We start from the raw sequence: 21,354 nt of genomic DNA, 5'->3' as shown, positions 1-21,354 counted from the left end.
GGTGAATTAAACCTTTTATTTATGGCATTTGTCATCTGTAGAAGTTATTTTTACTTAACATCTATTTTATATACTATTAGTACATTTATATTGCTTTTTATTTGTTAGAATTAGCCTCATGTCTTTTTTTTTTTAAGTATTTTCAACCCTTTTTATATCATTAGGTTGAGTATTTTTACTGTTTTACTTTTGTTGCCTGAATTGTATAAAGAATTTATTTTGAAATTTTGCTCAGTGGGTAGAGCATCAGACTGAAGACTCCCAGGTTCAATTCTGGTCAAGGGCACATACCTCGGCTGCAGGCTCCTGCCCCTGGTCAGGGGCATGCGTGAGGCAACCAATCAGTGTCTCTCACATCGGTGTTTCTTTCCGTCTCTCCCTCTCCTTTCCATGCTCTTAAAATTAATGGGAAACGTATCCTCAGGTGAGGATTTAAAAAATATTTATTTTGATATGAAAATGTGGTATTCTTGTGAGTGACAAGGACATATTTCCTTTTTAAAAAGTTAAGGCAACCGGGAAAGTACCTAAAGAAAAGAATAACTGTAAAATATTTCTTTTAATTTTCTAAGTATTATTGCTTTATTATTTAACTTATATAAATTGTTCTATGTAAAAAAAATAAGAAAGTTGTAACATTTTTTTTCTTTATATGCTTAGAAAATATCAGTTGACTTGTTTCATGTGATTTTTATTCTCAGAGTTAGATTTTGTTTTGTTTCAATTAAAATCTTGTTTTTAAATATATTTTTATTGATTTTTAGAGAGAGGAAAGGAGAAGAATATATAGAGAGAAACATCAATGAGAGAGAAACATCATTGATTGACTACCTCCTGAATACTGGGGATTGAGCCCACAACCAGGGCTCAATGTGCCCTAACCAGGAATCACACTGGTGACCTCTTCGTTTATGGGTTGACATCATTATCTCTCTTCCTCTCCCTTCCTCTCTCTCTAAAATCAATAAAACATATATATTTTTAAATGGTCTATATCTCATTTTATAACAGGATAGAAATGTATATATTAGTAGTTTTTGACAGAGTAAAAGGCATCTAAAAAGTATCATTTCTTTGCTTTTTTTCACTAGGCATTTTTATTACCAATTTGTGAAGCAGCAGCAATGAGGAAAGTAGTAAAAGTATATCAAGAATGGATTCAGCAAGAGGAAAAACCGTTGTTCATGCAAGAGCCTGAAGAAATTGTGATTTCTTCTTCAGACTTACCTTGCATTGACAGTGTTGTAGACCATGATATTTCAATGGAAGAAGGAGAAAAGAGAGAAGAGGTAAAATGATAAGACTTACATACTTTATTATTCATTTAATAGATTAGATTTTTAAAAAGTGTGATGTTAACACACATATATTTACTAATTGGGAATGTAAAGATAACATTAGTATATTTTATAATTTCAGTAAGACATGTTGGATACAGGATAGTTTGTTTATGTGCAGATTCTCAGGTACCTTATAGTATGTTTAGCATTCCGTAGATCAGTTTATTAAAAATCTCTGGTCTTCTCATTTCTTGTGACAACAAAACACTCCCACAAATTTCAAAGTGTTCTATAAAACATGCCAATTGAGAAAGTTTTGGAGATACAAGCCTGAAAAAACATTATTTCTATCTTCACATAACTTATGATTTAGCAGAAAGACAAATATACAAAATAAATAGTATAAAACAATATTATTTCTGTGATCTAGTGTGTGAAAGAGGTAATATCTAACAGTTTAGGGAAGGCTTCATGGAGAAGGTAGTGTGATGTAAGGAGCAGGTAACAAATGGGAAAGGAACCGCATAGTGTGAATAGAATCCACAAAAATGTGAGAGACCTTAAAATATTTTTCAATTGGCTCTAGCTAAGAGCAGGTGGGGGAGAATGATAGGAAATATGAGATAGGCAAGAACTAGACTCTGTTCAGTGACAGGTATACCATTGTAATTGGCTTTGATTACATTCTAGACCAGTGATGGTGAACCTACGACACGCGTGTCAGAGGTGACACACGAACTCATTTTTTTGGTTGATTTTTCTTTGTTAAATGGCATTTAAATATATAAAATAAATATCAAAAATATAAATCTTTGTTATACTATGGTTGCAAATATCAAAAAATTTCTATATGTGACACGGCACCAGAGTTAAGTTAGGGTTTTTCAAAATGCTGACACGCCGAGCTCAAAAGGTTCACCATCACTGTTCTAGACACTGGAAAGCCTTCAAAGGATTATGAATAGAAAAATGCATGAGTATTTACATATTTCAGGAGTATTATACCAAGTCTCAGGTGGAAGATAGATTGGAGGCCAATCTGGAGGCAAGAAACTAGTTAGGAAATATTAGCCAAGTTCAGAAGGGAGATGCTAAGTACCTGATAAAGATAGGACAGTGGCAGTTGCAATAGGAATATAAGGGAAAAGACTGATATATGAGCTACTTTGGTGGTAAAATCAATATACCTTGGTGATTAAATTGGCTGAGAGAAATGAGAAATGGGGAGGTGTCCCAAGTTTCTTTCCTTGGGTAGTTGCTATTCGTTCTTTTTTAAAAAAATATAGTTTATTGATTTTTTACAGAGAGGAAGGGAGAGGGATAGAGAGTTAGAAACATCGATGAGAGAGAAACATCGATCAGCTGCCTCCTGCACACCCCCTACTGGGGATGTGCCCGCAACCAAGGTACATGCCCTTGACCAGAATCGAACCTGGGACCTTTGAGTCCACAGGCCGAAGCTCTATCCACTGAGCCAAACCGGTTAGGGCATTGCCATTCACTCTTGAATAGGAATTTTAAAAATGCAAGTTTGGTGGTGGTGGCCAAGGCGGCTAGAGATGTTGTTGGTAGGAAGTTGGGGCGGTGGGGGGGTGGGGGGGTGGGAGGTGGGGGAGACTTAGTTAATAAACTTCCTTTTAAACATTTTTAATTTGTGGTGCTTGTGGATCATTCAGAAAGAACTATTTAGATGATATCTGGAGCTTATGCGAAAGGTATTGTTTTGGCTCCTCAGAGCTGAGTTCAGTGCTGCTCCTGGCAATGGCAAAGTATTAGATGAAACCACCTGCCTTTTACAATGATAAGCTCTAGAAAAAAATATTTAAAAAAACAAACTATTTGAAGATACTGGTGAGTGACCAAAAGCTGAAAGAAGCTAGAGAGTAACTTTAAGAAAGAGAACAACGTTGAGTGAAATTTCTGTTCATGTGGCTTTTCACAGATAAGGGAAATCTCTAGTAAGATTTTGACAGCTAAAACTCAAGCAGAAAGCTGCAAGTTTAGTGGTTTCAAGTATCAGAATTTTTCTACGGATAACATGAATTTTACTAATCTTAAGTAGGATAAATAGAAGCAATTTTCTATTTTATTTAAGTTTTTTAGATTAAGGCATTTACTTTGGAACAAAATTCATCTCTTTCAAGGCTGTGTAAATGTGTAAGTATACAGAGTGTAGGTTTATTCATTCAGTACATAGGAAAATGTCTCTATATCTGAAATGATACAGTAATCTCTGGTGAACAAACAGGGTTTGTAATCAAATAAAACATCTTCTGTTTTGAGAAGATGCTTAGCAGTGGTATCCAATAATTTCCAGTTACTTCAACTTACTGATTTGTCATAGAATTCTAAATTAATGAAATACTAAAAACTTGGTATTTTGCTTCAGGAAAATGGGACCAACATTGCTGATCATGTTCGAAATTCCACTTGGGCAAAAAATGGCACCTACCAAGATGTCCTTCATAATGCCTCTGAAGAAGCCACAGAACAAAACATACGAGCTGGTACCCAGGCAGTTTTGCAGGTGAATCACTTTTTTATTACTTTTTAAAAATAACATAATCATTAAATATTTTGAACATAGTTCAGTATTTCAATGTAGAGTATATAATTTTTTAAATGTAATAAATTTGCCAACCACCTTTATCAGCCCATCTTGTTTCCTATCTTTCTTTTATATCTTACATCCAATTTGACAACAAATTCTGTCAGTTTTCCTAATGTATTGGAACTAGGATTGAGTACTCACATTACCTCTTGTGTCCAGGCCTCCATAATCTTTCATCTGGATTATTGCAGTAAACTACTTTTGGAAAAAAAATATGTCTTTATTGATTTCAGAGAGAGGAAGGGAGAGGGTGAAAGATTTAGAAACATCAATGATGAGAGTGAATCATAAATTGGCTGCCTCCTGCACACCCCACATTGGGGATCAAGCCTGAAACCTGGACATATGCCTTACCAGAAATTGAACTGTGACCTCCTGGTTCATAGATTGATGCTCAGCCACTGAGCCATGCTGGCCAGGCTGCAGTAAACTCCTAATTAGTATTTTTGCTTCCACTTTTGCCCACCCATCACCCTGGTAATCTCAAAATAATAGCCAGAATGATCCTATTAAAAAAAGTCAGACCATGTCATTTTTCTGCTTAAAACTTTCTAGTAAGTTTATCATTAATCATAAAAGCAAAAGCCTTTTTAATGGTCTATAAGGTTTTATTTACATCAATAGAGGCCCAGTGCATGAATTCGTGCACCAGTGGGGTCCCTCAGCCTGACCTGACCTGCAGGATTGCGCTGAAACCGGCTCTCTGACATCCCCCAAGGGGTCCCATATTGCGAGAGGGTGCAGGCCAGGCCGAGGGACCCCACCAGTGCATGATCAGGACCAGCAAGGGACTCGGGAGGTTGGCCAGCTGGGGAGGGATTGTGGGAGGGCTCCACGGCGTGTTCAGCCCATCTAGCGCAGTCCTGATCGGTCGGACCCCAGCAGCAAGCAAACCTACTAGTCAGAGCGTCTGCTCCTGGTGGTCAGTGCACATCATAGCAAGCAGTTGAGCGACCTTAGCATATCATTAGCATATTACGCTTTGATTGGTTGAACGGATGACCGGACACTTAGCATATTAGGCTTTTATTACATAGGATTGTAAAGGACTAGAGGCCCGTTGCAGGAAGATTCTTGCAAGAATAGGGCTTCGCTCCCGCCTCTGCTGCCTCCCGCCTCCCGCCTCCCCCCGCCTCCCACCTCTTGCCACCTCCCGTCTCCCCCCACCCCCCACCGCCTCCCGCCTTTCCCGCCTTCCACCGCTGCCTCCGCTGCCGCCTCCCACTGCCCCCGCCTGCTGCCACCTCCCGCCGCCGTCTCCCGCACCCCACACCCCCAACTGCCCGCCGCGCCCCGGCTCCCGCCTCCACCACCTTGGCTCCATTCCTGTCTCCGCCGCCTCTACTTTGCTCCCTTCTGCAGCGCTTAGCTTCCTTCTAGTTGTCTTCAGTTTTCGCTCCCAGCCGGTATATGCAAATTAACCACCATCTTTGTTGGGTCAATTTGCATATCGCTCTGATTGGCTGGTGGGCGTAGCAAAGGTACGGTCAATTAGCATCTTTGTCTTTTATTAGTGTAGACTAGAGGCCCGGTGCATAAAAATTTGTGCACTTGGGGGGGGGAGGGAGGGGTCCCTCAGCCCGGCCTGTGCCCTCTCACAATCTGGGACCCCTCAGGAGATAACGACCTGCTGGCTTAGGCCTGCTCTCGGGTGGCAGAGGGCAGGCCCAATCCCTAGGTGCAGCCCCTGGTCGGGCTCAGAGCAGGGCTGATTGGGGAGTTGGGGTGCCGCCCCCCGTCATGCACAGATCAGGGCGGATCGGGAGGTTGCAATGCCACCCTCAGTCACGCTCAGGGTAGGGCTGATTCGGGGGTTGGGGCGCCACCCCGTCACACTCAAGGCAGGGTCGATGGGGAGGTTGCGGCGCCACCCCCTGTCATGCACAGAGCAAGGCCCATCAGGGGGGTTGGGGCTCCGTACCCTGTCACACACAGAGCAGGGTCAATCAGGAGGTTGGGGAGCTCCCCCCTGTCACGCACAGAGCAGGGCCGATCAGGGGGTTGAGGAGCTCCGCCTTGTCACTCACAGAGTAGGGCTGATAGGGGAGTTGGGGCACCGCATCCTGTCACACACAGAGCAGGGCGGATCAGGGGGTTGGGTCGCCGCACCCTGTCACACTCAGGGCAGGGCCAATGGGGAGGTTTAGGCTCTACCCCATCACACACACAGCAGGGCCCGTGGGGTTGGGGGGTTGGGGCGCCGCCCTCTATCACCCACAGAGCAGGGCCGATCAGGGGGTTGGGGTGACGCCACTGTCACACTCAGGGCAGTGCCGATGGGGAGGTTATGGCTCTACCCTGTCACACACAGAGCAGGGCCCATGGGGAGGGGGTGTTGGGGCGCCGCACCCTGTCACACACAGAGCTGCAGGGTGATCAGGAGGTTGGGGAGCTCCCCCCTATCAGGCTCAGAGCAGGGCTGATCAGGGGGTTGTGGTGCCTTCCCCTGTCACAAACAGAGCAGGGCGGATAGGGTGGTTGTGGCCCCGCCCCCTGTCACACACAGAGCCACAGGGCGATCAGGGGGTTTGGGCACTGCCCCCTGTCACGCTAATCCTGGTGCTGGGAGGCCTCGTGGCTCCGCTGATCCTGGTGCTGGAAGGCATATTACCCTTTTACTATATAGGATAGAGGCCTGGTGCATGGGTGGGGGCTGGCTGGTTTGCCCTGAAGGGTTTCCTGGATCAGGGTGGGGGTCCCCACTGGGGTGCCTGGCCAGCCTGGATGAGGGGATGATGGCTGTTTGCAGATGGTCACACACCCTTCAGGGTGGGGGTCCCCACTGGGGTGCCTGGCCAGTCTGGGTGAGGGGCTGAGGGCTGTTTTCAGGCTGGCGGGTGACTGAAGCTCCCAACCGCTCCTTTTTTTCTTTTCTTTTTTTTTTATTCTGGGCCAGCTTTAGCTCTGAGGCTTGGCTCCACCTCTTAGGCCTCCACTGCTGAAAGCAGGTATCTGGTTTGTTCGGGTTCTATAATCGAAACACTGTATCAACTCCAGCTCTGAGATCCGGGCTGGCTGAAAGCAGGTTTCTGGGGTTTTGTTTAGCTTCTATATTTGTAACAATGTTTCAAACTGCAAGCTCAGAGGCTTGCAGCGGCAGGCGGGGCACGTTGGAGTCCTCCGTCACTGAAGCAAGCAAGCCTCATGTTAGTTTCAAGCTGCCTGGCTGCCGGCTGCCATCTTGGCTGGCAGTTAATTTGCGTATCGCCCTGATTAGACAATTGCAAGGTTAGCAGATGTACGTCTAATTACCATGTTTCTCTTTTATTAGATAGGATTGTTCCTCAGAGTGTAATCCATAGACTGACTAATGCTGGCCCACAACATAATTGTAAAATTGGGAGTAAGTTTATAAACTGAGTCATCCAATATAATGAAAGTTTGAGTTTGTATGTCTTTTTGCATTTCCTTTTTCCTATTCTTTTTTTAAAATCATATTTATAATAGAAACTTTCTGCTAAAGATTGGTGGAAAAAACTTGTTCTTTTACCACTAGTAGTGTGAGAATCTATGCTTCACATGCTCTGTCTCTGTTTCTTAATGTATTTCCCTTTTCTCCTTTCTTACCTCGTTCTATACTCCTTGCTTTTTCTCATATGTGCTGCACAGGCTGTCACCTCAGTTATCTTATATCTGCATCTTCTTTTGTCTGGAAAGCTTTTCTCCCAGATTGCTACAGAGTTCAGTTTTGTCTTTTCCTTTTCAATTTATTTATATTTATATTCATTCTCTGCTCCCCGCTCCACCACTTGCTTTTGAATGAGTGGCATCCTTTAGGGCAATGAGATGATAGTGAGTACCCTTGTCTTGTTTTTGGCTTTTGGCAGTATTTCTCAGGTTCAGTTGCTGTTATAGCATTTGTTATATTTTTGATAAGTACTCTTTTTCAAATTAAGGAATTATACATTTTTTCCTACTTTGCTAAAATAAAGTATTTTATTTTAGTAATAAGTGCTGAGTGGTTTTTCTGAATACATTGTGATGATCATACTTTTTTTGCCATTTAACTCTATTGATAGAGTATATTATATTAACAGGCTTTTCTGATGTCAAGACATCCTATCATTTCTGGGGTAAATACTAATTGGTCATAAAGTATTATATTTTGCTCAATTTGAATTGCTACTATTTTTTTTCGGTCATATGTTCATAAGTGATATTGGTCTTTTATTTACTTTCCTTATATAGTCTTTTTTTTGTTTTGGGTAATCGGATTATAGTTTTATAAAAATAAGTTGGGTGGTTTTTCTTCATCCTTGTCTCTCAAACAGCCTGTGTAAAATAGGGATCATCTTTCATGAAGGTTAGGCAAAACTTTACCTGTAAAGCTTTCCAGGCCTGGTGTTCAGAGATGGGTCAGGGAGATCTTGATTACCAGTTCACTTTCATTCATGGTTTCAATGCATACATCTTTTTTATTTCTTCCTGAGTCACTTTTGGCAATTTATGTTTGTCCACAAAATAATTTATTTTGCCCTGGCCAGTGTGGCTCAGTTAGTTGAGAGTTGTCCCATGGACCTAAAGTCACTAGTTTGATTCCTAGTCAGGAAACATACCCAGGTTGTGGGTTCGATCCCCTGTTGGGGTTCAGGAGGCAAGTGATTGATGTTTCTCCCTAACATCAATGTTTCTCTCTCTCTCCATCTCCCTTTGTCTCTCTCTAAAAATCAGTAAAAATATATTTTTAATAAGCATTATATTTTCAATTATTAGCATAAAGTTATCCAATGAACTATCATCATTTTAAAATTCTCTTCTGGATATATAGTTGTATCCTTATTTTATTTCTAATGTTTTTTTGTACCTCTCTTGCATTTCTTGGTCAGTGTTGCTAAGCTTACAGTCAGCTTTTTTGTATTTTAACTATTTTAAAGTTAGCTTCATATACTTTTCTCACATGATTTTACAACGTATTTTGTTCTACAATTCATCCAGGGGATTTAAATCAGAATTATGAATGTAAAAGATGTAAATGTACTAGGTATATAATGGATGCAATGTTCTCTTTTGCAAAGTGTCCTTGAGTGCCTTTGCCACATACCTGTTACCATTATAATTTTGTCCTCAATAACAAAGTATAATTAATGATTTGATTGTAATGAATTTAATTGAAGATACATATTGATGGATCCTAAATAGTAGCACTATAATATATAGCCTGTTTATACAGTCTGTTTATTATCAAAAGAGGTGTATAGACATTGCCAATAAACATGTAAAAAGAGGAAAAATGGTTTTAAACACCTCATTCAGAAAACTCTTGATTTGGGTATCATTTTTATTCTAAACTATTTGTATTTTTTTATTGTTCCTTTCATTTTATGACAGCAATAGCATTATTATGTGAAAGCTCTCAGTTTTAAAAAATGCTGTTTTTTACTTACTTGGGGCATGCCTAACAGTAATTTAAAATTTGTCTAGATAAACATAAAATACACAGATTTAATATTTCAGGGTATGAAGCTTGTGGTAGAAGTAGAATTATATGTAACTAGAGGCCCGGTGCATGAAATTTGTGCACTGAGGGGCTGTGTCCCTCAGCCCAGCCTGCACCCTTTCCAATCTGGGAAATCCCTCTCACAATCTAGGACTGCTGGCTCCCAACTGCTTGCCTGCCTGATTGCCCCTAACCGCTTCTGCCTGCCATCCTGATCACCCCCTAACTGCTTCCCTGCCGGCCCGATTTCCTCCAACTGTCCTCCCCTGCCAGCCCGGTCGCCTTTAATTGCCCTCCCCAGCAGGCCTGGTCCTCTCCAACTACTTTCCCCTGCCAGCCCAGTCACCCCTAACTGCCCTCTCCTGCTGGCCCGGTCACCCCTAACTGCCCTCCCCTGCTAGCCTGCTCGTTCACAACTGCCATCCCCTGCTGGCCATCTTGTGACCACATGGGGGTGGCCATCTTTTGAGAGGGTGTGACAGTCAATTTGCATATTACCTCTTTATTGTATAGGGTTAATCTATTGTCTTATGTTTTTAAATTTATTATTACCATAGTCAGCATCTAAGGTTTTTTTTTTCTTTGAATAAGAAATTTGTCATTGAAATTCTATAATGAATGGCTAATGATTTCTTTTGTCTTAGGTGTTTATTATAAACTCATCAAATATATTTCTTCTTGAACCTGCAAATGAAATAAAAAGTCTTTTGGATGAGCACACAGATATGTGTAAACGTATTCTTAACATTTATCGGTTCATGGTTGTGCAAGTATCAATGGACAAAAAGACTTGGTAAAAATATTTATTCTTTATGTTTTTTATATTGTGTGTATGGGTATAGTAGTTTTTAGAGAACAGTGTCTGTGAACAGGGCTTGTTACAATGTTTTATAGGCTTCTATTACTGAATAAATGAATACAATATTTTATATAATTACGACGACAACAATAGTCTCCTTCACTTTATCTCAACATCTTTTTAAGAAAATCTTAAAAAAATGGTTTTATTGATTTCAGAGAGAGAAAGGGAAAGGGACAAAGAGATAGAAACATCAGTGATGAAAGAGAATCATTGATTCGCTGCCTCCTGCACGCCTCCTACTAGAAATCAAGCCCACAACCTGTGCATGTGCCCTGACTGGAAATAAAACTGTGACCTCCTCGTTCATGGGTTGACACTCAATCACTGAGCCACACTAGCTGGGCTATCTCAACATCTTTGTTCAAACTTCCAAAAGCCCCGTGGCTTATTTTTCTAAAGTGAGCATATGATAACCTCCTGTGTCCCCAGGATTGAATGCATGTATGCGTGTGTGAATGAATGAATAAGTAAATATGGAATGTATGAATGCCTGATTTCTCAGCCTAGCATTTAAGGCCATGTACAGTCAGGCCCTTGCTTACTTTCCAGCCCTTTCTCAAACCTAAATGTCTTACAGGGTGGGATTCTGCCTCCAGCTTTATCAAATTTCCTGAGCACATCTGAACTTTCCTTTACAATGTCTAATTCCTGCCATTTTTCTTTTTGTTATTGTTAGCTGCCCTTAGTTTCACCTTCATTTTTCCACATATCTTTGTACTTTTTCCTTTCTTCCTTTAATTCTGTATTTGTACCTCTGTTATAGTTGTCAAATTGTCTTAATCCCTAAATTACTTGTATCAATTTCTGTTTATCTCACTGAATTGAGAGGCCCTAAAAGATATATACTGGTTGTTTTGTTTCTATATTTCCTACATTTCTTAGTATAGTACCTTAGCTAGTATTGGTACTCTATAAAGATTTGTTTAATTGAATGGAAAAAAATAGGCCTTTGGGGGAGATGAGAAGAGCTGTTCTGTTTTTATAAAAATGGCACATGTTCATTATGAAATTCAAAGAAAAGTTTGAAAAAGAAAATAAAAGATGGCCAAAAGTTCTCTCACCAAACCACACACACAGTTACATAGTATTATGCCATATATGTGTACCATAATTTTCGTAACCAGTCACCTATTGATGGATATGTAGTTATTTCATTTTGTTGTTGGAGGAGGGGAGGACGGTCAACATCCTTTTACATATAATTTTTCTCCATGACTCATTCTTAAAGAATGGAAGTTCTTATTCAAAGAACATGCTTAATTTATATTTTGCTGTATGGAAAAATGGCTTTATTTTGAAAAAATCTTTATTAAAAGTATTAATATAATTGTATTTATAAGTAGTTATTGTTATTAACTTATTTAGAGCACTTTTTTTGTGCCAAGTATTTTTTCAAGCATTTTACGTGTATTTTCTTAATCCTGATAGCATCCTATGAGGTTGATGATATCTATTTTTTATGATTCTTAGGCACAAGAGATTGAGTAATTTATCCTTGTTCACACAGCTGAGCTTTGAACTGTGGTCCTTCTGACTTCAGAGCCCTAGTTATTATTTGCCAGTAACTAAAATACTTTGAATAATTATTTTGTTAGTTTGCCCTTTTTTACCTTTTAAATGCTTTGATCAATGCTGTGGAGCCAGGTTAAAGAGGGTCTTGTTTTAAAATTGGAACATAATTTTAGCCAGAACCGGTTTAGCTCAGTGGATAAAGCTTCGGCCTGCGGACTCAAGGGTCCCGGGTTCGATTCCGGTCAAGGGCATGTACCTTGGTTGCAGGCACATCCCCAGTGGGGGCCGTGCAGGAGGCAGCTGATCCATGTTTCTCTCTCATGGATGTTTCTGGCTCTCTATCCCTCTCCCTTCCTCTCTGTAAGAAATCAATAAAATATATTAAAAAAATAAAATAAAATTGGAACATAATTTTAGAATTCTTTTCATAAATGTTATCAATTCCTTTAAGTAAAAGCATAATGAAAGATTACCAACATATTTTTATTACGTTTACAAGTCTTTATGAATTAAAATCATTATTATTGTATCATAAAGTGAAAGGTTATCTAATACATGAGTGAGTTAAGGTTTGACCGCAAATCAGATAAGATTTATTTGGAAATCTATACTTTATTGCATATGCAGTTTACTTCAAATAGCTTTTCATAAAGCTAAGCTAGAAGCCTAGGATTACAAATGTGGCATCTTTGATTTTTATTTTATGAATGATTCCGTGCATTCATTTGTTAATAAATTCAGGATATTTTTCATTGAGTGATACTTTTCTATTTTATTTTGTCCTCACTTTCCAGAATAACCATGACATCTAAATATGAAATCTGTTGCTGCTTCTGCTGTATTTTTTCTCACATGGACTGCTCCATGTGTTGCTATGTCTAAAATGGGCCAGCAAATAAAGCCAAAGAGGAGGGGCTGTGATAGGAACTTAGCCTGTTAGCCTCACTGTACATCCAACTGTAATTCCCTTGTCAGCCTCTTTTTCACCTATGGTTGAATTATTAGGTGCAAATATGGTAGTTTTGTGGTCTTAATAATAAACATCAAGGAGAAAGAGGAAAGGTGAAGGTATTATTAGGATGGCTTGGTTTGCAATACACAACATAAAGGGTTAAAAAATGGCCTGCCCAGTGGTTGAGCGTCAACCTATGGACCTCCAACCTGTGGACCAGGAGGTCACGATTCAATTCCCAGTCAGGGCACATGCCCGGGTTGCAGGTCCAATCCCCAATGTGGGGCGTGCAGGAGGCAGCCAATCAATGATTCTCTCTCATCATTGGTGTTTCTATCTCTCTTTCCCTCTTCCTCTCCCTTCCTTTTTGAAATAAATAAAAATATATATTTTTTAAATGGCCAAACTTAAAAGATGGGAAGAGGCAATAGAGTGATGGTCCTTGATTACTTGTCAGGCTCATAGTAATTTATTAATCTTAAAATATCATGTAGTGTTTCTTTTTTAATTGAATTTACTGGTATGACATTGTTTAATAAAATCATGTAGTTTTTTTTTAATACTTTTTATTGATTTCTTAAAGAGAGGAAGGGAGAGGGATAGAGAGTTAGAAACATCGATGAGAGAGAAACATCAATCAGCTGCCTCCTGCACACCCCCTACTGGGGATGTGCCCGCAACCAAGGTACATGCCCTTGACCGGAATCAAACCTGGGACCTTTCAGTCCGCAGGCCGATGCTCCACTGAGCCAAACCGGTTAGGGCAAAATCATGTAGTTTTTTAAATTGAGCCTCTTTCAATTCTAGATATGTGGTGGTTCTCCCTATTGTAAAGATGGATCAAGGTAGAACTATATTATATAGTTGAATGAGTGTTCGTCAAACAGTTTCCTAAGTGTGCTACTTAATTTGTGGGGTGTAGAATGGGAACAGTCTCACCACTTTCACCCCAAATTTTCAGCTTTTGCATAAATATTTATTTGATGAGAGGGTATTGTGGCTGAAAAATTAAAATGATATAGATTTATAAAGGAGAATTTAAAATTTTAATATTTCAGAATTCTAAAATTTTGGAAGATATTTGCTATTTGAGTTATTTAAAGATAATACCATTTTTAAAGCAAATAATAATTTGAAAGTTACTCATTAATCAAAAACAAACATGCAAGAAGGAAACTAATTAATTTTTTTACTTTAAGGGAACAGATGCTGCTTGTGTTGCTCAGAGTCACAGAGTCTGTACTGAAGATGCCATCACAAGCTTTTCTACAGTTCCAGGGGAAAAAAAATATGACCTTGGCAGGTCGACTTGCAGGACCACTTTTTCAGGCAATAAAAATAAATAAATAAATAGATAGTTAAATAAAAGGATAGATATGTATTTTTTTAAGATTTACTGAGCTCTCTATTTGTTACCTGGGGGGGGGGGGGGAGCTTTAAATCGGAGATCATTTTATATTAAAGTATCTTTTGTAAAGCTAAATTAAAAATTGCTTTTTTAAATATGCTATTTGCCATATGTACAAATTCATAATCTACTATAAAAGTGGAGGAAATACCGAGTCTGAGAAAAAAGGGTTAACCCAGGCTGATGATATTTACTTTATCTTTTTTATAGCATACTTGTATGATTGCAAAAAGCTGCTGGAGGGCTTCATGAGTAGTAGTAGCCTGATTGTTTGCTTTATGACTTTCCAAGTCTCGGGTCCTGTTGGAGAGCCAAAACTTTCTTTTATATTGTTCCACAGTAATGAAAAGTAGTAAATAATCAAGATTTTTACTTATGCTGTTCCATAAGACTTTATTCTCTTCACTTCTTTATTTGAAGTATCAGGGGTAGTTTGATTTTATAGGAATTTATACATCATGTTTTCCAACCTGAGGATAAAATACTGACTTTGAATGTATTATGAATTTTTTTGGAAAATAGAAAGCAAAATGTTTTCCTAATATGACACATTGAATACAAATATATGGGTAAAAATAGTTCTTAATGTCAAAATCTGAGATCTAATTCTTGACCATAAGTATAACCATTCAAATTAATTTATTTTCAAATATGCTAGTTTACCTAAAATTCTATGCTGCTAGTGAAAAATCCTTTGAAACCAGCTATATTTATTATCTACACTCCTCTTGACTTCATTAGCCTTTATTCTTTCTCTCTTTAATTTCCCCATTGTTAGAACCAACCCAATGGTGGGAGCTATAGGAAGATAAAATTTTACCTTGCTATGTGGAATAACTTTTTTGTAATCTGAACATTTAAAGATAGAATGGAGGCTCACTAGTTATTAATCTTCTGTACTATAAACCCTGCTCATTTTCATCTTTACACTTAATGTGTAAATTTAATTAATAATTTTTTTAGAGTTCAGCTTTTGAAAAACTATTTTTTGACTTATTTCTTTAATAGGTTATATCTGCAGTATCAGTATAAGTTTTTTTTACTATGATTGGGTTTATTACAGAACACTTAATTCCTCTGGTATCTACAATGAAGTTTAATTTTATTCTTCAGTTTACATACTATTTTTCAAAAATACATTCACTAAGTTAAGTACATTTCTAATTTTTATTTTTAGAATGTTCAAGTTTTATAGTTAGTGATTTCTAGCTTTAATTTGAGGGTGTAGTGTTGTTGTTTTTTTAGTTCAGTAACCATTAACTACTCAGTAATTTCAACGGTTAATAGTGTGGGGAAGATTTTATATCTTTATAAAAAGTATTTGTTTAATATTAGTGTAAAAGAGCAACTTTAAGGAGATTTCTCTTCAGTTTTGGCACCTTGTCTTAATTGCTAGAATATTGAGAGTTGGCAATTGTTGAACTGAAATATATAGTAGATACTAATGATTGCATGAATTACTATGTACCAAGAAAAGGTCATGGATATTATTCTACTTGTTTTTAAGTAATTTAAAAATAATTGAATATATATGAGTTTGAATATGTTTCATTTTTATTTCTGATTATTTGTCTTTATAGACTCTTATAGTTGCCTGGATCAAAGCAAATCTAAATGTGTACATATCCCGAGAACTTTGGGATGATTTACTCTCAGTCTTGTCATCATTGACCTATTGGGAAGAATTAGCCACTGAATGGTCACTGACTATGGAGACATTAACTAAAGTTTTAGCTAGAAATTTATATAGTTTGGATCTCAGTGATTTACCATTGGATAAGCTGAGTGAACAGAAGCAAAAAAAGCATAAAGGGAAAGGTAAGAGTTGTTCACAGAGATGTTCCATATAAATTTGTTTAAATAATTTGGTCTCCTCAGGGGGAGGGCTGAGTTTAAAAGTCATGTTTTCTCTTCATATTCCCTTCTTCATTTATCCTGAAGGTTGAAGAATCTTAAAATCATTAATAATGTTGATATGGGGCAAAGTGTTCTGTACATAAAGAGTTATAGATAAGTCAGAATCTTAAGTATTTTATTTTTAATAGTTAGCCAAAATTGAAATGTATCAAACACTCTTTCTTTATCATACATAAATTTTTGTTGGATGATGGTTTTATGTTTTTCTACTTAAAAATAATTATTTGAAAATTATTTTGAAAACGTTTTCTTAGTTTTTAACTAAAAGCAAACACTCTACATGTGGACTGCATATCTCCCTAATATTTAAAAGGGATAGAGGGGCAGTAACAGTGATTATGTCACTAATACATGTTTTTATGATCCTTGGTTTGTTAGTACTTTCCATTTTTTTAAAAAATATATTTTATTGATTTTTTACAGAGAGGAAGGGAGAGAGATAGAGAGTTAGAAACATCGATGAGAGAGAAACATCGATCAGCTGCCTCCTGCACATCTCCTACTGGGGATATGCCCACAACCCAGGTACATGCCCTTGACCGGAATCGAACCTGGGACCTTTCAGTCCGCAGGCCGACGCTCTATCCACTGAGCCAAACCGGTTTCAGCTACTTTCCATTCTTAATAGTTTCTAACCAGAGATTATATCTGAGTCACATTTCACACTTAACACTAGATGGTAAGTATGTGTCCAAACTACTTTTTCCAGGACTATTTCCCAAGTAACTATTATTGACAGGTAGATATTTAGTAACTTCCACGTCAGGATGGTTTTTGGTTAGCTCATTTCCTATTCTTTTGGCTTATCCAGATGTTTCATTTCTATTATGAGTCAATTGGGTGGCAGAGAATTTATAATAGTCATTGTCGATGGAATATTTTAAAAACTCTGCATCTGTTTTAGAATATGATTTCTACATAAAATAAGTTCAGTAAAGCCTTACAGTACACAAGCATTTTATCTTGTTATTTTATAATATACTAGAGTCCTGTGCACTGGTGGGGTCCCTCGGCCTAGCCTGCAGGGATCAGGCCGAAACTGGCTCTCCGACATCCCCCAAGGGTCCTGGATTGCGAGAGGGTGCAGGCCAGGGCGAAGGACCCCACTGGTGCATGATTTGGGCTTGGGAGGGACCTCGGGAGGGCTCCAGGGCGTGTCTGGCTTGTCTAGCCCAGTCCCGATAGGGCTGATTGGGGCTGGCTGGCCAGCCAGGGAGGGGCCTCGGGAGGGCCCCAGAGTGTGTCCAGCCCTTCTCACCAAGTCCCAATTGGCCGGACCCCAGCAGCAAGCTTACCTATTGGTCGGAGCGTCGGCCCCTGGTGGTCAGTGCATGTGATACCTACCAGTCGAACTGTTACTTAGATATATATATTATGAATAAATCTAAGAATCTGAGGTTAGGTGGCACATATAATCTGAAAAGATTATTGATCAGATATATTAAGATTGCAAATCTACATTTCTAGGAGTTGGACATGAATTTCAGAAAGTTTCAGTTGATAAGTCATTTTCTAGAGGATGGAGTCGTGATCAGCCTGGCCAAGCTCCAATGAGACAGAGAAGTGCAACAACCACTGGTTCCCCAGGAACTGAAAAGGCGAGGAGTATAGTACGACAAAAAACTGTTGGTATGTACTCCTTAAAATCATGAGAAATGTACAGGGGAATCCATTTATAATCCTTGGTAACAATGTATCTAAATGCATTTTTCTCACCAGATGATTTTTTTTGTTAAATGAAACACTTCTAAAGCAAAACCATTTTTTTTTTGGTAGTACTCAAAAAGAGTCCAATGACATGCTGTGTTATTACTTTATAGTATTAAGATTTACCTTACATTATTTTTTTGTAGTTTATTTTACTTTACTGTCAATAATTCTAAACTGTTATTTTACAGAGTTGAAATAGAATTGATTCACTTTCCAGAACTCATGCATTAACTGGTATAGTTTCTACTAAGTGAATATACTCACAAACATGGAAAACTACAATTACATATTTAGATTGGCTTCAGACTTTCAGTAAGGAATACATGCTCTCTACCTGCAGACAGCTGAGTCCAAGGTGGAGTCTACTGCTAGGTTCCTTGCTGCTTTTAACAGACATGGAAAAAATTTCTACAATCTTGGGAATAGCAACAAAGTAACAGTGATAGGAAGATTTTCTGAATGGAGGATCACTCAGGATACTATAGATTTAGCTCCATTCTATTCCTTTTCCTCTCAGAGATTTTTAACTTGGTTTGAATTGTAGTAGAATGAGTGCTATAAGGAAAAGCAAAAGGGCTGCATTCTAATCTCTTTTTTTACTCTTCTTTCATTACTAGATAGCTAGATAACCTTAGAAAATTTACTGAACTTTCTAGACTTTACTTATTTCATCTGTGTAGTGCCTGAAACAAAATTGCTTGTAGTTACTTCAGGCTTTACAATCTACGATTCTGTGGAAGGAGAATTTTCTGTAGGAATGTATCTATACTTAATGATAATCATTGGAAAACACTATTAATTTAAAAGAAACTTGAAACCATTGTTGTAAGGATATGTCATTATAAAATGATGGGTTCTCAAGTGTTAAGAATTACATTCTAAATGAAGAAACAAAACTAGAAAGAAAATATAGAAATTAAACATTTAAAAGACTTAAAAATAATGGTCTTTTATTTATTTTATTTTTAATTTCAGGGAGAGGGAGAGAGAGATGGAAACATCAATGATGAGAGATAATCACTTCCTGTACGCCCCCTACTGGGGATCAAGCCTGCAACCTGAGCATGTGCCCTGACCTGAATCAAACCATGACCTCCTTGTTCATGGGTTGATACTCAATCACTGAGCCACACTGGCCAGGCAAAATCATGGTCTTTTAAATCTTACTTGAATATCTTTAGAATTCTTCATGTATTTTTTATAGAAGTAGTTTATGCTTAGTGTGGGGAGTAAAAGTTTAAATGTAAAGACTCTTTAGCTCTCTAATTAGAAGTAATCATTATAAACATGTCGGTATATCTCTAATTTTTAAAAGACATATTATATATCTACACTAATAAAAGAGAAAAATGGTAATTGGCGTACGACGATACCCTTTTCATTGGCTAATCAGGGCGATATGCAAATTAACTGCCAACTAAGATTGGCAGTTAACTGCCAAGAAGATGGTGGTTAATTTGCATATGTAGGCACAATGCAGGGAGGCGAAAGGGAAAGCAGGAAGAAGCCCCCTGCCACTGACAGTGATCGGAAACCCAGCGGGGAGCTAAGAGCTGGGGGGCAGGGCAAAGGCGGCCCTGGGGCCGCCTTTGCCCTGCCCCCCAGCCATGATCAGAGAATCAGGTGCCTTTTCCGCCCTGGCCAGTGATAGCAGGAAGTAGGGGTGGAGCCAGCAATGGGAGCTGGGCACGGTCGAAGCTGGCAGTCCCAGGAGCTAGGGGCCCCTTGCCTGGGCCTAAAGCGAAGCCCACGATCGTGGGGCCGCTGCAGCTGCGGGTCCCCGCTGCCCGGGCCGGACGCCTCAGCCAGAGGCATCCTGCAGGGGCAGGGGCGGAGCCCGCGCGATCGTCGCGCCCCCCGCTGCCACTGCGGGTCCCCGCTGCCCGGGCCGGACGCATAGGCCAGAGGCGTCAGGCCTGGGCAAGGGGCCGATCCTGCGATTGGAGGGTGATGGGGGTCAACGCCTGAGGGCTCCCAGTATGTGAGAGGGGGCAGGCTGGGCTGAGGGACACTCCCCCCCGCCCCATACCCAGTGCACGAATTTCGTGCACCGGGCCCCTAGTATGAGTAATATTCGTCTTTAAATCATACCTGTTAATTGAAGAAACCTATGAAGTAAAAAGTTAAAGCATTAAAAATTTTGGTAATAAAGGTACCTGCTAAAGGTAGAAAATATTAAAAGAAGCAGCAAATTAAATTAAGATATTCATTGGGCATATATTTTCTTTAGTTTTTAAAATTAAGATTTTGTGTTCTTAATGAACTTAGTTAAAAATTCAGACTATGTAAGTATATATATTCTGGTCTTTCCCTCATTACTACTCCTCACCTTCCCACTTCATTTCATTAGAGACAACCACTATTCTCAGTTTCTTGAGCATGCTGCTAAAGATATTTTCTACATATAGCCTGTGTATATAGTACAATATACACACTGTTGTGAACTATGGGTTTTTAGACATTTCAGACGAAAAAAGTATTTTTAAGTACTCATTATGGAAGCACTGTTCTAAGCATTGAGGCTTTTGGAAGGAACAATGCTAATAAATTCCACTGAAGCTGACAGTTGTAGTGTTGGGGAGACATATAAAAAATAGATAAAACAGTAAAAATTGCAGGAAGTAGTGCTGTGAAGTAAAGTAGAATAAGGGACAAGAGAGTATAGGATGTAAAATGGGACTGTTTCAGATAGGAAAGTCAGTGAAGGCCTATCTATCTAATCATATGATTTAAGACCAGAGACCACAATAAAGTGAGTATGGGGTAAGAAAGGAAGAGAGTGCTAGGAAGTGAAGTCAAGCTATAATGATACATTTTAAAGATTATTGTATATCAGAAATTGTTGAATTTCTTACATTATATTTCATTACATGGAAGTACCATATCCTGAAGATGAACATTTAATTTTCAATTTTGTGCTATTAAAATGGTACAGAATACAGTTATGTATACTTACATACTTTATACATATATGCAGATATATCTATAGGTTTAATCTGTAGGATTTAAAAATAAATTGCCCTTAAAACAATGTAATACCACCACATGCCTATTAGAATGGCTAAAATCCAGAACACTGACAACAGCAAGTGCTGATACAGTGGTGGAGCAATAGTAACTATCAGTGTTGGTGGGAATGCAAAATAGTACAGACTCTTTGGAAGGCAGTTTATTAGTTTTTTAAAAAACTAAACATATTCTTACCATCCTTGATAATTATTCAGGTAGCATGAAGACATGACATCCATACAATCCCCTGCACACAAGTATTTGTAGCAACTTTATTCATAACTAGAGGCCTGGTGCACGAATTCGTGCACAGGTGGGGTCTGGCCAGCCTGCCTTGATCGGGGCCAATCAGGCTGGGCCGACTGTGCGGGAGGGGACGCGGGAGGTTGACTGGCTGGCCCCGTCCCTGATCCAGGTGGGGGGCGATCAGGGGTGGGGCCGCCCGGGGGAGGGCAGGTCTGTGGGTGGTTGGTGGGCTGGCCAATAGGGGCTGGGGCTTGGGGGAGGGGCTGCAGGCAGTTGGCTGGCTGGCCCCTCCCCCGATTAGGGTGGGGGGGCCTATCTGGGGCGGGACCGGCCAAGGGGAGGGGCCGTGGGCAGTTTGCTTGTCTGCCCTGCCCCCTGGTCGAACTCCCAGTTGAACTCCTGATTAAGGG

The 21,354-nt window shown here is 39.3% G+C and overlaps 1 protein-coding gene across 2 annotated transcripts in view; it reads left to right on the top strand.

The window, feature by feature from the left end:
- RALGAPA1 (Ral GTPase activating protein catalytic subunit alpha 1) overlaps positions 1–21,354 on the top strand; it is a 275,949-nt gene that overhangs the window by 71,752 nt on the left and 182,843 nt on the right. For both annotated transcript variants that reach the window (XM_059710675.1, XM_059710684.1), the window contains exons 11-16: positions 1,092–1,289; positions 3,670–3,807; positions 9,973–10,121; positions 13,854–13,983; positions 15,643–15,880; positions 17,447–17,608. In XM_059710675.1, the coding sequence (XP_059566658.1) occupies positions 1,092–1,289; positions 3,670–3,807; positions 9,973–10,121; positions 13,854–13,983; positions 15,643–15,880; positions 17,447–17,608 (1,015 nt within the window). The remainder of the gene's footprint in view (positions 1–1,091; positions 1,290–3,669; positions 3,808–9,972; positions 10,122–13,853; positions 13,984–15,642; positions 15,881–17,446; positions 17,609–21,354) is intronic.

The sequence above is a fragment of the Myotis daubentonii genome, chromosome 1 (genome assembly GCF_963259705.1).
Source record: "Myotis daubentonii chromosome 1, mMyoDau2.1, whole genome shotgun sequence".
In the NCBI taxonomy this organism is placed as follows: domain Eukaryota; kingdom Metazoa; phylum Chordata; class Mammalia; order Chiroptera; family Vespertilionidae; genus Myotis; species Myotis daubentonii.
This window is presented reverse-complemented; position numbering and strand designations above follow the sequence as displayed.